At 34.4% G+C, this 16,820-nt stretch overlaps 1 protein-coding gene across 1 annotated transcript; it reads right to left on the reverse strand.

Moving 5' to 3' along the window:
- Positions 1-4,819: 4,819 nt before the first annotated feature.
- On the reverse strand, positions 4,820-16,566 carry LOC587023 (caspase-3). Its single transcript, XM_786779.4, has 9 exons — positions 16,247-16,566; positions 15,027-15,093; positions 12,157-12,176; positions 11,574-11,653; positions 10,786-10,938; positions 9,718-9,931; positions 8,424-8,519; positions 7,868-7,977; positions 4,820-6,701 (listed from the first exon to the last, which is right to left on the reverse strand). The coding sequence occupies exons 1-9, from the start codon at positions 16,542-16,544 to the stop codon at positions 6,561-6,563; spliced, it is 1,179 nt and encodes a 392-aa protein (XP_791872.3). The 5' UTR covers positions 16,545-16,566; the 3' UTR covers positions 4,820-6,560.
- Positions 16,567-16,820: the final 254 nt, after the last annotated feature.

Here is a 16,820-nt window from a genome sequence, read left to right on the forward strand (position 1 = left end):
TGTCCTTTCTTTTAATGATTGAATTATTTTATTTTATAACAAACTTCAAATGCATTACACCGAAATCAAGCTAAACAAACGCCTTTGTTATAAGCCGAAATTCGCCAGACTTAAAACATTATTTACGTCATTAATTTTGTAATGTCAGTATGATTTGTATTTGGATGTTTCTATAACTTGTTCTTATTTCATGTCAACTAGTTGTTATGAATACTGGAGTCCTATGTTGAAACATTCAATTGATAACTGAAACCTAGCCCTCAGTTTGTAATGTTAATATTTTCAGTTTTAGATACTATTTTCGTAGTTTGATAGCTTCCTCCCATTATATTAATTGTGTACGTCTTTTTCTATTACAATGAAACTAAATTTAAAAGCAAGATTTGTACATGCCAATCGGAAGATCTAATTTCATTTACTGGCTAACAACTAGCCCTATATAATTTGGCGTTTACACAAATGTATTGAAATACATTAGAATATAAACCTCTAGCAAAGTATTGAAAAAAGCGGAATTTATTTGTATATCCATCCTTTTTAGTATCTGGCAAAACAATATTTGAGCAGCCGATACGTCTTTCACTCTTCTACAACGAAACGCAATACAATGAGCAATGTTCATTTACCATTGTTAACCCTTTGTTTACGGGAGGATGGTGGTTCTGTGTTAAGCCTATGGGACCTATACAATTCAGTAGTCAACGGGTTAAACACAACAGTGTTTTATGTGTTCATGTTTTCTCAGCCGCTGGGCAAATATTTTCGCAGCTTTGAATATCTATTGTTCACCATTCAGGCCACAATGTGTATTCAAAGCCTTTCAAGAGTATTGTTATTCGGCTGGCTGCGCTGAAATTAATTTAAAATAATTGAATTGTGGAATGACAAATGAAAGAACTATTTGGTCAAAGGTCATTATATACAGTGCGTCCCAGAAAAAACGAAACCGAGAAGTATCGATGTTCTATCATAACTTAATCACAACTATAATTAATGAATGATCCATATTTGGAAAGCTTAGAGTCTCTTCTTTTATGTGATGCTACTCAGATAATGCATATCTTACGCATGAGTGATTAAAAGCAATTTGAAGGAAGGAAACCAAAAAGACATTTGGCGGGCGGTATCTGAATTTCGAAGAAAAATTCACATTTCTAGAAAGTTTAGTTTCTGCCCTTTCATATGACACCTCAATCAGGAAAAATGAGCGAGGAATGACAAAGTTCTGTTTGTTTAAAGTAGCCCTTACATTTTCATAATTTTAACAAACGAATTCGTTTTCACTGGGTGCCTGCCGTAGCAAAAAGCAGATTTGACAAAAGACTTAACTCCGTTTCGTTGACAATCAGCCATGCATGAAGACTCTCGTCTACGGCTGATTGTCAACGAAACGGAGTTAAGTCTTTTGTCAAATCTGCTTTTTGCTACGGCAACTGAAAGAGGAGACTCTAAGCTTTCCAAATATGTATCATTCATTAATTATGGTTGTGATTAAGTTATGATAAAACATCGATACTTCTCGGTTTCGTTTTTTCTGGGACGCACTGTATATAATAAATTGTTCCAAATGTATAAGATCAAACAGATACACAACGCCCTCTTTGCTTCAATAATATGATGATAATAATTATATTATGTTAGAAAAGGGAGAAAACTTGTTTGTCGTTTGAAGAGGAAATAAGGGTTTGGCGATGAAAGTAACGAGGTTACAATTTTAAAGTAATTGCTTCACAAATAACAATAACATTTCAAAAAGTGTATTTCCTTTTTGTAATATTTCTCATTGTACGCAATCATTTAAAATGTAAGTTGATTCATTTCTCTAAATTTTCCTCCAATAGAAGGCAATTTTGATTAATATATTTCTATAGTCCGCACAAACACCAGAAATTTAACATTAATTTGCAATAAAGTTCCTAAAATTATTGTACAATACTAGTATATCCACATTTGCATGAGTGAAGGACATTTTTCACTTTAGATACTGTTGTTAATTTGTTCCCACCATCCACTTCTTCTTAACTGGAACATCCTCCTCATTTCTCTCCATGAGACCTCGGGTCTTCCTTCCCATGTATCCTCTTTCAGATCCCATGCTCTTTTTACGGGTTCATTATCTTCCCTTTCCAACACAGTTTACATCTCTTGACCACTTCCACCACAGTTTCTTCCAGACCAAACCTTTGCGTTACCTCATTTGTGTTCTTTCTATCAGACACTTTCACACCACACATCTTCTTTAAATTAACGATGTAAATCTGGCAACAGTCTCGAGGCTAACATCCCACGAGCACGATATGACTTTTTATGGAGGAGGTCATAACTGAAGAACGTCTTTAATACGGCCGAGTAACAAAATGAAATAATATCGCCATTTCCATTTCACACGAAGAATACCAAATAAAATGATATCGGTTATGAACTCGTTAGATAATATTAGCGTCTTATAAGGAATTCATTACTTTTTTCCTTTCTAATGACAGTAGTAAATATGAAATCTAACCAAAGTGCATTAAAACTAAACACGGAGATCTGTTGGTTTTCACACACACACAAAAAGCGGGAACTATTTAAAAACTTTTCTATTTTAATGGACTAGTGTGTGATAACGGCACCTGGGATGGGACAAATACAATAATATGATTAGTGTTGTATGTAAACATCTGAAATAGAGAAAGCGAACAAATAATGAGGTATCGGATCAATTGATTGACTGGTTGCTTTCATTCATATTCCTTACAAAATTATCAAAGCATAATACATTTTACAAAACATTTATTTAAGTATATGTAATCATAAATCCTGAATCACAGTTATCACCGACAGGAAAGATTGTTCTGTAAATCATCAACATAAACAAGTGAACCTACTGTAAAGTTGGGGTTGTTATGTGAAGTTTCAACTACTGACTTAATATACAAAAAAAAAAACAGAATACACATACACTAGAATGAGCCAATAAAGATATAATAAAAATGAAAAATGTTACTGCTCAAAGAGAAAGGGAGAAACAAAAATAGAGGGAGGGGTGAACGAGAGAGGAAAAGACAACGGTATGTAGGTAGATAGATATAAATAGATTTATAGGTGGATAGGAAGATGGATAGAGAGAGGGGGAAAAAAAGAGATATATACTATACATTATTCATGATATTTATTATATAATTCGAGCACTAGAGAGTAGAGAAAGAGAGCGTAGGATGAGCTTCATGTACTATAACATTTATTTATTTCTTCCTATCAGTAAGGTTTATAACATTATCTAGTTTGAGTATGATAACGAGATAAGAATGAGTAAACAATAGTATGGAGTAAATGTACAGGCATATATTTTACAGCATATATTAGAACATGTAAACGACAACCCACAGCAAGCGATTTTATTGTGAATCATCTAAGATTATTACAATTTAAAACCGATTTCTATTAATAAAAACAAACAACATCAAAAACAAAAACTAACTTCGTTAGTCTTTACGCTATATGAATATCAAGATACGATAGGGATGAACTAGGGATATGTGAGTTATCCCTGGATGAACATAAGCGTGAGATGCGTTTCACTTTTTTTTTTTTTAATTGAAAAGAAACTCAACGACATAACATAATACAGTAAATGGATGTATACAGAACAAGGTAAAATATAAAATAACACAATATAAAACAGCACAACCCTTAAACAATGCCTCACTCTAGTCAGTTAAGGCTCACCCTGACATGCATCAAGGTTACATATCATATAAGAAAACCGGGAATCGACTCGTCAAGGAGATGATCCACTGAAATACAGTAATATTAACAATAGAAAAACCTGATTGACAATAAGGAAGTATATATTTATTAAATGCCAGAAGATCGAAATTCTACAAGAAAGACAGCGATCATTTTCTAAAGTGGGAGCTCAATTTACCTTTCTTCTCTGCTCTTGATTTTATATTCAAAATTCTGTTTCATTTTCGAGGAAAAAAACGAAACTCTTGAAACTTATTTTTACCTCATGAAATTTACAGCGAATGATATAAAATTTGAGGCACAGGATTAACAAATTAATACATACATCATGCCTGCCACCAATATCAATACCAAATATATGAGAAAACTTAAAGTACAATGTTGTCTCCTTCGTCATATTATCAATATCATCTGCAAGCTTTTTCCACCTTGGAGCAATTACTGTGCATTTCCAAAACAAATTAATCAAGGTTTTAGGAAGCTCCTGACAGAAATAACACAAAAGACTATACCTTCTTCCAATCTTATATAAACATGAGTTTAGGGCTATGGCATTCTGAAACATTTTACAATAAAAAAGACGTTAACTGCGTTTCTATAGTGCATTTGAAATTATTCGTGTGTATAACAGACCATTCAATTTTATCTCCATCCAACCAAAGCCACTCTTCCCAATTATTACCAATTTTGGCCTGTAATGATTTCTCTTTGTTACGTGGTACCGAATAAAACTATAACAACAAACATAGTTTACAATGTTCCATTCCTAATTACTCTTTACTACTCTATCTCTCACGAGCTTTACACCAAGCGTTATGGTTATATTGATCAGATTATGGACCAATCAATCAAAATATCGGTGCAGTGACCTCTGTTTTCGGAATTCTGTGCACAGTCGAGTCAGGCGAAATGGTTAATTAATATTGCTTTGCACTTTTTTGATGAAAACTTTCAATCTGGCATGCAGATAAATGTTTTGATACTGAATTATTCAGGACATGAAGCTTGACCTTGGGGCCGTTATGCCACTAAAATAAAGGTACTATCGGGTATTTAGCCTTCCTTGTTCATCAAATCTAGTTTACTTTTTATTTTCGTTTTAATATGTTACTTATTATACAACATTTCAGGACCTCAACGAATTCGAACCAGCACTTTGGTTGGGCATTCTTTTGTAAATAAAGGGCCTATTCAAATATCAGATACACACTGATTTGATGAATTTGATTAACATGGTTCCAATCATGATCAGTCAAACAACATGTACTTGAAATCAACAAAATGTGTTACAAAGGTGCCCAATATGACAACAAATAAAGGGCCCAAAGGCCCAAAAGAAATTATCGGTTGAAGATAAGCTTTTCTAATCTTTCATTTCACTTTCTGAATTGTAGACCACAATTTAGAAATCGACTTTATATGACAAGCTCACGTTGTGATAGCCCATGCGATGGCAGACGGAATAACAATTGTATTTTATATTCATTAATTCCATTTGCTTATCATCAAGATTCTCAACGAGGTCAAATTGTTTACGGCTTAAATGTAACTCTTTTGGAGATTACATAATGCTTCATAATATTTGAAGACGGTCGTCACATAATAAATGGCCTCGGTCTGATTTGAGATGTGGCTATTTGCTTGAAAAGTTTACACTGAGTATTGATGATTATATCTTAGTATAAAGATAGAAATCTGTATGCTATACATCTTAGGTTACAACACAGGTCAGTGTAAAATATAATATTTCTCACTGTAGAACTATAGATGAACGAAATACCTGATTATCATGATGAAGCATATCAAAAAACTTATTTTGTATATGTTTTTATTCTAAAGTATGCAATAATCATATTCCAAACAAATACATATCTTAGCACAGCATTTTCTTGTTTTTTACCTCCTCGGCTATATTAAAAAAAACAATGCGTTGAAGGTACATCCTTAACATCCTAATATTTTAACATTCGAATGAAATGCGATATCGGAAGCAACGATCAAAGAAGATACAGTACAGCCATACTCCTTCAGCATGTTAACTCTTTACTACCACCTTCGATGTTTAATGCAAAAACGCAAACAATATCCGATGCAAAAGCCTGTTTAACAATTCTGCAGGAATTCAAATTGGATGCAATTTTGAATGTGCATTTCTTTAAAAAAAATATTTTTAAAATAAACCCTATACAAGGGAAATACATAAATTGTGGACATTTTCTCTTTTTTTTTATTTAGTTTGGGGGATATTTGGATCTTCTGTGCCACATCTTGAGTTGATTTAAAATATTTCAAGTTTGACCGACGAGAATGAAAATAAAAATACTCGTTGCCGTGAATTTGTGCATTTTGCACCAGTCTTCTGGAACAAGCTCCCAAGTGCTATTCGAAACATTCAATGCCTAGAAACCTTTCAGAAACATGTTAAAACGGTTTTATTTACTCAGAGTTGCTAAAGATATTATGCTGTTAAAATTTTAGAGGGAGATTTGTGTATTTCATGTATTTTTTTTTGTATAGCGCCTTGAGTAAGTTAGTAGATAGGTGCGCCTTTTAAGTATTTATTATCGTTATCATTATTACTGTTCAGTATTTTCATTATATTTTTATGTACAAAATATTGATATAAATGGGCACCTAAAGGACTTGCCCAAATTTGACACAATTTAAATCTACAATATTATTTCATGCCATTGGTTACGAATAAAAAAAATATCTTGCGGCACCGTATTAAACAACAAAGGGACGCAGTATCAAAACTCTTTCTACATGCCAAATGTCATGCTTTTATACAAACAAGAAAATTTAAAAGTGAAACATTCCTTCCTTATTCAACACTCTTCTGCTGGAATCTGCATTCTTTGCTGGGGGTATTTAGGAAGAAAATATATCTTCTTCCTGATCCCTTGTTTAGTGACCACTACACATTGACCTTTATTTTTAGAGCCCATCTTCCCAACTTGTTCCGTTACCTGGAGAAGAAACAAAAAAGAATCGGTGAACTTTATGAAAGCGGATGATTAGTGCATGTTTATCATAAATCAAAATATATCAGTCAATTAAAATAATTAAATTCATTCTAAACATAATTCAAACAGAACCAATGTTGATTATCGGGTATAACCCAAATAGTAGATCAGTCCTGTCAACAGGGCTTGCTTACGAACTTGTACCACCACTTTAATCAGTTCAGTCCAGTTGAATTTATTGTTTTCCATATTTCATATGATGACAAACAGTATAGTAAAAAACAATTCTTTTCAAATCATAATTACACAAAAAGGAGATTTAATACATGTTAAAAATTAAGTTATATTGAAATTGTTTGAATCATGCCACAAGGCCAATCCCTATTGTGCAAAGCCCCTAATCCCCCGTGCCAGGTTGTTTTGGAGATAATCTGATTAACGCGATGGCTCTATCAATAGCGCGTGCGAAACACACAGCACAGTCCAATAAGCATGAACAATAACTGCTATTACGTTTGCGCCCTTTCACGCACATGGCAGCGTAGCAATGGTTTGCTCGCATGTACAAAGCACTATAACGGTAGCGTGCCTGCAGCGTCATGGCATGCTATGAGTTAACAACTATTATTACAAGAAGGCGAATATATTTACACTGTCGCTCATATAGTTGGAATATTTTTTTTACCCCAATTTATGGAATTATTTTGACAATGATTTATTCCTAATAGATCTAGATAATAGACGCCCTTAAGTCATAAATGACAGTAATGAGGATCAATGCCCCACAAAAGGGCACTAATATAGCACATCGACACGGTGTTGTTGTTGGGGCCTCACAGTTACGAGGCCATTGCTTTGCCACTGAACCATGACTATACGCAGCGGGGGCTAGGGTAGGGGGCAGTTCCCACAAATAACAAAATAATAAGAAAATGCAATAAATTATCAATAATTAATTGAATTTTCCTCCCGGTCCCCAACAGAAAAAAAAAATCTTCTTTGTGCCCATGTCTTGAGCTATAATGCACGGCCGTACAGACGATTAAAAAAAAAATCTTCTGTATGGCTCAGGGCATGGGCACATGCATGCATGTGTGCGGTCGTGTGTGCGTGTGTTTGCGTTTGACTTGGTCCATTACCCGTTTACTCCACTACTTGAACAAGCTTACCCGATCTAACATGGTAGACAAATCACTGGCATGTGCATTCGCAAGGAGTTCCTCACATAGCTTCTGAATGAACCACGAACCCTTGCCTCTGTCTCTATAGGCTTTGTTTCCTGCAAAAATCAGTAGAAGTTTTTAGCTGTTTATGATATTGTGCGTGTTGGTGTAAGGCACGTATAAAGAAACCCTTAACTACTTTCCTTTTCCAGATAAATGCATAAGCGGAACGGAATCACAAGGCTGACCTGAATGTTAACGTTCTGTTTACAGATGCCAAATACTTTCCTTATCTTTTGTTTTAATAATAACAACATTATATGTAATGACAAAATTAGAAAATACCACTACTACTAGTAAAACGATAACAACAACTACAATTACTACTACTACTACTACTACTACTATTTCTTTTTCATAATCATTATATTATTATTGTTACTATAATTATTGTTAATATTATTATTATCATTTTTTGTATTTCTATTTTTATCATAATACTATGATTATCATTTTCATTATGGTCTTTTTTATTTTTTTAATATTATCATCAAAATCTTACCGTATGTTGTAGCATGGACCATGAGAACGTCGGATTTGGCTGCTATTGCCTCATCGGTCTCAACCTGATCCGTTTCTTCCATTTTTCCTGTGCCTTCTGTGTAGGTATAACAAAGGAATAGGGAAAAATCTTATGATGGAAAGACTACGAATGTTTGCGATCATTTGAAGATGATTCACATATGATGGCGGTACCATAAGTTACACACTTTTTTAACGCTGAGGGCTCGTTCACTTTATGACGCTGAAATACCACGGCGGTTATTTTTTAAAGTGATGACGTAAAGGGTAACACTTTTCAAATTTCTGTATCTTATAACCCAGATCTCAATGAAAACGTGCAGATTCTTTGTTGCGCGCAGTTGCCATGCATTTACCCGTTAGAAGAAAAAAAAAAAACTGAAAAGACAGCGGTATGTGTTATTGCATGCACACGCGGGCTGCGTAGCTTATGGACTGATATTAGGGACTTTTAGATTCGCACGAAGACAATAGGTCTATGCTACGATCGACGTCCTGTTAATGCACTGCCGTGAATGGACGTCACACGTATTAGTCCACGCAAATCTAAAAGTCCCTATTGATAATGGGAACCAGCACCCTGGTAATACATCATTTTTTGTTGCTCTACACACACACAACAACAAAAAAAATCCCGTTTGATGGATGAGGACGGGTGGGAAATCGGCACAAACAATTATTTGAACAGGGTCCGTTTATTTAGCACAACACATAAATGTCTTCTTTATTTTAACGAGGTTTTCGAATAAAGAATACACTACTGGCCTTTAAAACCTCTCTGTTTCATCATGAACCTCTCATGTAAATCCATGTCGTTATAGTGTTGAAGTAAAAAGAACCCATGATTATTAGCGATGATATGTATATGCTTACGGAATTGGATACGAATTAGTAGGCCTTTTTAAACAAAAATTATATGTGAGGCACGGATTCGGAAGATGAGATTGATGGGACACTTGATACGGAAACGAGGCTCGGAGACCCTTGCCCTGACAGGAAAAATCAATTGAAATAGGGCTCGAAAAAGAAAAAGGAGAAGAAGAAGAGTGGTATGGCTAGATAGTCTATAAAATTTGCTTGCGGAGAGATAATTGAAAGACCCGGAAATGAAGCTCCTGGTAAAGGTTATAGAAACAAAACGTTGTACAAATGCCATGATCGTATGATTTGATAAATATTTGCACCTAGTAAGAGAAAGAGAGAAAGAGAGAGAGAGAGAGGGGGGGGGGAACTTGTGCTAGAATATAAATAAAGCTAAAGACTAGGAAACCTACCTCCACGGCAACATTGGAAGAAAATCATCTTGGGCTTTCCAATCATGGAATTTATCCCACGAATCTGTTTCATGATGATCTCCAAAGATACTATTTGTTTATGCTTGCATTCAATCCCTGTCTCGTTGCCATGTCCCATGAGCATGAACACAGCAGAGCACATGCCGTTATGGCAAGGAGACTTCATGAACATCCCTAGCTTTTCTTTAAGTTGCTGCATAATCATCATGAAGAAAATGAAAAAGCGGTAGTCATGGTAGTTTAAAATTAATCAAAACAGCCTAATGCTAAATACTTTCTGACCTACAAACACGCACCAGCACCAACATTCCCAACATCCTAACCACTTATTATATACACACACACATATGTACGGTATATACATATATACATATATGATTTATTTGAATTTATTCATATATGATTTATTTAAATTTATTCATATATGATTTATTTGAATGTATTCATATATGATTTATTTGAATGTATTCATATATGATTTATTTGAATGTATTCATATATTTTATCAATGTGGGTTTGTCACGGCTATGTGTATCATTAATATTATAAATAACAGGTTTGAACGAAACAGAGCAGAAAGGACACAGACCTTGAAACATTTTTTTTATAAAATGACATACATAAATATTAAGTATTGTCACTGTGGTTATAAAATAAAGAATTGGATCATGAGCATATTTTTGGCGCTGTGAGTTAGGTACTTATTTTATCTAGTGCTAAATAGTTTAAAGTCAAAATTCGACCTGTCTAACCTCAAACGCAGAGTCTATCTACTCGAAAATGTTATTTACTTACATTTTTTTAATAAACCAATCGATTTATGCAGGACAAAGCCTAACCATTGAATATATTTGATAAATTTCCATTATTGCCTATATAGTTGGACCGCAAATTCGCTCAGTGGGGGGGGGGGGGGGCACGTCCCTGTTTTTTGTACATTTTTGGCGAACTTTGGGCTGATTTCAACACTTTTTTGGGCCGAGAGGCACGTGCCCCCTGTGCCCCCCCCCCCCTGGATCCGCCACTGAACAACATGCACGCTCTTACCTCAGCAGTCAAATCCGAATGGGTTTCAATCTCGAAACCTATTTCCCCGAACACGTGCACAATATTTCGAACGTCAACTTCTGATCCCGTTCTGTCTTTACTCATGTTTAAAATGAACATGTGACCCTTTGTGGAAACATCCATTTTGTAATTCTGAATTTGGGAGAAATATTTTTAAATGTATCTATCACTATTATACATATATGAAAATTTATGTTCAACTAATTTCATTTTACTTGGATCGATTTTCAGCGAATGGTGTTGTTATAATTGCTACAAAGTTTCTAGGGATTCTAACAAGTCCAAGGCTGATCAAATCACACTAACAATAGTTCCCGTTTAAACCTCGACTAAGCACGCTTGGATGGGTCACTGATTCATGAGACGCCTATTGTGCACTTAGTCGCTTAAAGCCCATCTGTACTAGTTTGGTCAGGGGGGATTACACTTCCCGGCAAGGTCACTGACAGGTCGTTATCTAATCAAATCAGCTCCGAATTAACATAAGAAAAAAGGGATCATGGGGACCAACAGGCACCAATTAGGTATTGTTTGCTATACAGAGGGTGCAAGTAGCTATAAATATTGCAGTGGGGCTTTAACAGTTGCCACCATTCTGTAAATAAAAAAAAATCAATCTCATTGGTCATTATGAAATGAACTTTTTAATTCATGACTACATTCAATTATGGTTATTACATTTTCGTAAAACAGAGTGAATTTTAACGTTATAAATTATATTTGTTCAATTTAGTTTCATACAATGTAAGGATATATTTTTCAGAAACCTCTTTTTCATCCAGCTGCTCTTGAGAAGGGATGGCTTGCTTCATCGTCTGCTTGTAGTAACCTTTCCCGTCAGGCTCAACTGTGAATTGGAAAAGGAGTATACTTGTATATGAATGCTAAGAACTACTATGGAAAATGTGTTTAATCTCAATTGTACACACTAAGTAAGAAAGTTTGATGGGTGAAACTATTTGGAGCAAACGACAATATCTCCTAGAAAAGACGGATATCTTCGCTATACAAGAAGTCATCATCATCATGTTTGACGCATATACATATGTATACTTATCGAAATCACTGGCATTCTGTGCGAGCGCCAATTCGGGTCGCGTCATTATGACGACATCGAGATGTTTCTGAACTATATAATAAATAATCAAATGCCGAGCTCAAATTTTCATACCTCAGTCCATTCCCTTTAAATTTAGAAATTCTGAACTCAAGTCCATTTGTAAAGCCAGCGACAAATAAGAGACCTTCGCGATTGTTTTTTTGACAACGTCTTCGAAATGATTGGCAAACTCATGTTTCAAAAATTTAATGAAAGACAATATAAATGTGTATCAGACGTTACGCACGTACCTTCATCGTGGCCTTCCTCTCTGATTGTTTCAATATCAGTTCATTGCATATTTTGTAATGAAGTATGTGTGTACGTGTGTGTGTAAGAGACAGAAAGACAAAATGGCAAAAGGACTTTCAGTTAAGTTAGTCTAATGGAAGACATTCATTGATTTTACATACCTACATATTACACATGTTTGTTATTATATCGTCTCTCATGCCAACACAATAATGAGGGGAAATGGCATATATCTATTCAACTAATATTGTTGGTATTTAATATTTCTTAACCCTTCGTGGATAATTGAATGATTTTATTTAATATTTGGTATTCTATTAAGGAATATCTTTTGTGCTTTTCAGGTTGCTTATGGCTTCTAACAATTTCGTGTTCTTTTCGGTAAATATCTACAATTACATCCCAAAGGTTTTCCATTTTCTCCCTTCAATAGCTTTTCCATGAGGTATTGTTTTCTTCGATTTTGCCAAGGGGACAATTTCAAGAATTATCACTTGATGGCGTTTATGTCATATATTTAGAATATATTTCATATTGTACAAAGGCTCCTTATCTCGGTCTTGGATAGTTGTATGATTTAAGACGACTTAGTATACAGTGCGTCCCAAAAAAAACGAAACCGAGAAGTATCGATGTTTTATCATAACTTAATCACAACCATAATTAATGAATGATACATATTTGGAAAGCTTAGAGTCTCTTCTTTTAGTTGATGCTACTCACGTAATGCATATTTTACGCATAAGTGATTAAAAGCAATTTGAAGAAAGGAAACCAAAAAGTAATTTGGCGGGCGGTATCTGAATTTCAAAGAAAAATTCATATTTCTAGAAATTTCTTTTTCTGCTCTTTCATATGATACCTCAATCAAGAAAAATAAGCCAGGAATAACAAAGTTCTGTTTGTTTAAAGTAGCCCTTACATTTTCATAATTTTAACAAACGAATTCGTTTTTACTGGGTGCCTGCCGTAGCAAAAAGCAGATTTGACAAAAGACTTAACTCCGTTTCGTTGACAATCAGCCATGCATGAAGACTCTCGTCTACGGCTGATTGTCAACGAAACGGAGTTAAGTCTTTTGTTAATTTCGTTTATTGATACAGCAGGCTGCCAGTGAAAACGAATTCGTTTAATAAAATTATGGAAATGCAAGCACTACTTTAAACAAACAGAATTTTGTCATTCCTCGCTCATTTTTCCTGATTGAGGTGTCATATGAAAGGGCAGAAACTCAACTTTCTAGAAATGTGAATTTTCCTTCGAAATTCAGATACCGCCCGCCAAATGTCTTTTTGGTTTCCTTCCTTCAAATTGATTTTAATCACTCATGCGTGAAATATGCATTATCTGAGTAGCATCACATGAAAGAGGAGACTCTAAGCTTTCCAATTATAGTTGTGATTAAGTTATGATAGAACATCGAAACTTCTCGGTTTCGTTTTTTCTGGGACGCACTGTATAAATGGAAACGATTTCAATTACCGAGGAACAAACATTGTTGGTCGGGACTTCGAAAACACTACTTTACACTGAGAAGTTGCCCTTAATTACTGTGCCTTTTGTTAGTAGTTATTAAAGGTAATACAAAGTTTTGGGAAATTTTAAATATTGAGTGGATAGTGAATCTTTACAATTTTGGTAAATTTGGATGCCCCTGTGGATGTATTATAAGCACTAAAAAAATTAGCCCCTAAAACACTTCTGTTTTCGAGAAATATTAAATATAACAATTTACCGGTGCTCCCGGTAAATTTTGATAAATGGCCGTACAATGGTAGCTGCGACCATGAAAATCTCAGAATATGTTGTTGTGATATATAATTTCCAAACGAAAATAGGAAATTGGTCTATTTTATTCAAGAAACATTGTTTCATAGGTACATTAATATCTTGACCATGAGAGGAAGCTATACGACATAAAGAGTTTATTATTTATAATTTCATAACTTTAGACTCGATTACAACCGCGACAACGATCAATGAATATTGTAGGAACGCATATGCTTCCATATGTTAATCTGAACCAAATCCATGACCCCATACCAAAACTTTGTAATACCTTTAAGATTCTACAAAATCAATGTATTTCTGTTTTATCTTCGTGGGCATTACATTTGAGCGTTCTGGGTCTGAAAGTTAAAGGCCATTTCTTTCGTTTTGGAAATATTTTGTATAAGAAAGGAAAAAAATCAGTTTGAACAACTGTTTAAAATGGTTGACATCATACCAGTACTTTACGGACTTTACCCCCATCGACTTATGAGTCTTGCCGTTTCATTCGTATATTACCAAAAAATCACGTCATAATTTTTCTTTGAAAATGATTTCGTTTTTAATAGTAGTATTAGAAGAAGTAGTAGTAGTACAATTAGCCTTCTTTTGACAGCTGAAACAGAATTGTAAAGAACCGATGATGCAGTTCAAATTTGAAAGTGAGTCACTTCTATATCGACAAATGCATTTAAAAGCTAGATTTATTGTACAAACTAAGTATGTAATTCGTTACACTTTCATCATCTAAGCGACTCAACGTTTTAAATCAAGTTTTAAATGTGAGTAGGTTAAAGAGTTGGTTAGTACACCATTCACAACAATGTGCTTTAGCTGTGCTTTGTGCTGTACCGACCCCGTATGGGTGTTTGAAACATACTGTGAATTTGGAGAATCTCGAGATATGTTTAGAAAACAATACTAAGACTTCGTCAACATTTGAAATCATCAATAAGACGTTATACCATACATGATATATATCCTATGATAATCAATAAGGCAATACCGGAAAGTTATTAAGGAGCCGTGGACACTACTCCATAGCATTTTAGAAACAGTCATAGTAGATTGTATTTGATTTTTTTTTAATAATACATACCCCTGGGAAGACTGGGAGCTTGCACCTTGCACCGTTGAAGCAGCCGATGCGTGACTTGCTTGTTGCTCTTACAATAAAAAAAAAAGTAGTAGAAATCAGGATTCACTTAGGTAGCTAGTACCTTCCCGACGCAATGTTTCCTTTTCATTTTAAGAGTTGATCAAGGGGAGTGTAATATTAGCTAAATGTTCATTCTTTCATTACTTCATAAGAAGAACGAACTTGGCCCTCTTCATTATTCAACTGGGTATCACTGTTGTTTCAGCTTTCGATGTTATTGAACTTTTATCTTAACAAATATTTGGAATATGTTCAAAACAGAACCTAAGAGGATGTATTAATTTTTACATCGCAGAATTGAATTTGCATACTATGTGAGTATTTTAATGGTATTACATTCAGTCTTTCAAAAATCTTGAAGGTCAATACAGAATAAGTACGGGGTTATGCCAAATAATAATAATAATGCTAATACAACTGTGCTTATAAAACGCTTTCCACAGAAGTCTCTCAGCGCTATAAATGTGGAGATTGAGACTAAATGGACGCAAGTTAAACTTTTCCTGATAGGGAACCTGGTGTATGTTATCAGAGAGAAACCATGTATCTACGAAGACTTATCTGGCATAGATCGAGTTGCCTGCGATATATGAAACCCGTACTGAACAGGACTTTGAAATGAATGTGAATTATGCTGCCAACGAACATTCAATATATCAGGTCATTTCCAAGCGCTACGAAATGACATTTTCAGAAAATTTTCAATTTTGAAATAAGACAAATTATAGACAGTTAAATAAACATGTACAAATTAACGATATTATAAATCAAGTTCAATGAAAATATCTCACAACAGCAAAATTTCCTTTCAAAAGAATTATAAGATATTTTATTTGCAATAGCTTTGTTAAAGAATGACCAAAAATGGAAGTTCTGTGCAATCCGTAACAAAGTGTATGCAATTACTGTTTCCTAGATTTCACGAATGTTTGATACGAAACCTCAATATATATAAGGATCTCGTTTTAGTTCATAATATTAAAAATTGAAAATTCTCCGGAAGCGTAATTACGTAACGGTTGGCATTGACCATAAGTTGAATCCAGTCATCACTGATTTCTGACAGTGTACAATTGCGATTTTATTCTCAATCTCTAACAATACAAAAGTAATTATGCATTAACAAAATTGTTTAAATGGCACTTCAAAATTGTACTTACCCACATCATTAGCAGACAAGTATTCATCCGCCATTTCTTTATGGCCAGCTTTGTCCAGGGCAGCTTTCAGATTTTCCCTTTGCTCACTCTTTATTTGCCCTTGACGCCATTTTCGAAGCATATTCAGAGTGCCCATGTGTGAGCCCCCTTGTCGCGCGTTTTCATCATTGAACCGACCGCAAGCTGCAGGTTTAAATCCTAGTTTCTTTCCTAAATTAGCGACGACTAGATCCCCGTAGAGATCCCCAGCTATCTTTTCCAAAATATCGTCGAAAACGTCTTCAGTGTTGTCACTCATTTTGCCAACGGAGTATCGTTTAATGCTGTAAATTAAATTTAAAACAGCATAATGATTACTATGATTGGTTATTATTTTCTTCTTTTAAAATTCTTCCATCGAATAAAAATTACTCATTATACTGTATGTTTGTCAATAATATGTGTATTTATTTAGCCATATTACATATTGATTAGTCATATTATATATTCTCAAATTGAAACACAACCTTATCCTTGAATTTTAAGTTCAGACAGAATGTCAGGTGGACGATCATGGATATTGGATCTTGAATCG

Source organism: Strongylocentrotus purpuratus, unplaced genomic scaffold, assembly GCF_000002235.5.
Source record: "Strongylocentrotus purpuratus isolate Spur 01 unplaced genomic scaffold, Spur_5.0 spur5_scaffold_1, whole genome shotgun sequence".
Lineage (NCBI taxonomy): Eukaryota > Metazoa > Echinodermata > Echinoidea > Camarodonta > Strongylocentrotidae > Strongylocentrotus > Strongylocentrotus purpuratus.

Bases quoted from the DNA above. Each gene is read 5' to 3' on its own strand.
- LOC587023 (XM_786779.4), bottom strand. From the start codon at position 16,544: ATGAGTGACAACACTGAAGACGTTTTCGACGATATTTTGGAAAAGATA. The intron at 10,939-11,573 runs GTTTCTGAAAAA...TCCCAAATTCAG, and splicing joins AGCAGCTGGATGAAAAAGAG to AATTACAAAATGGATGTTTC. The intron at 8,520-9,717 runs GTAGGTTTCCTA...ATACCTACACAG, and splicing joins CTTCCAATGTTGCCGTGGAG to AAGGCACAGGAAAAATGGAA.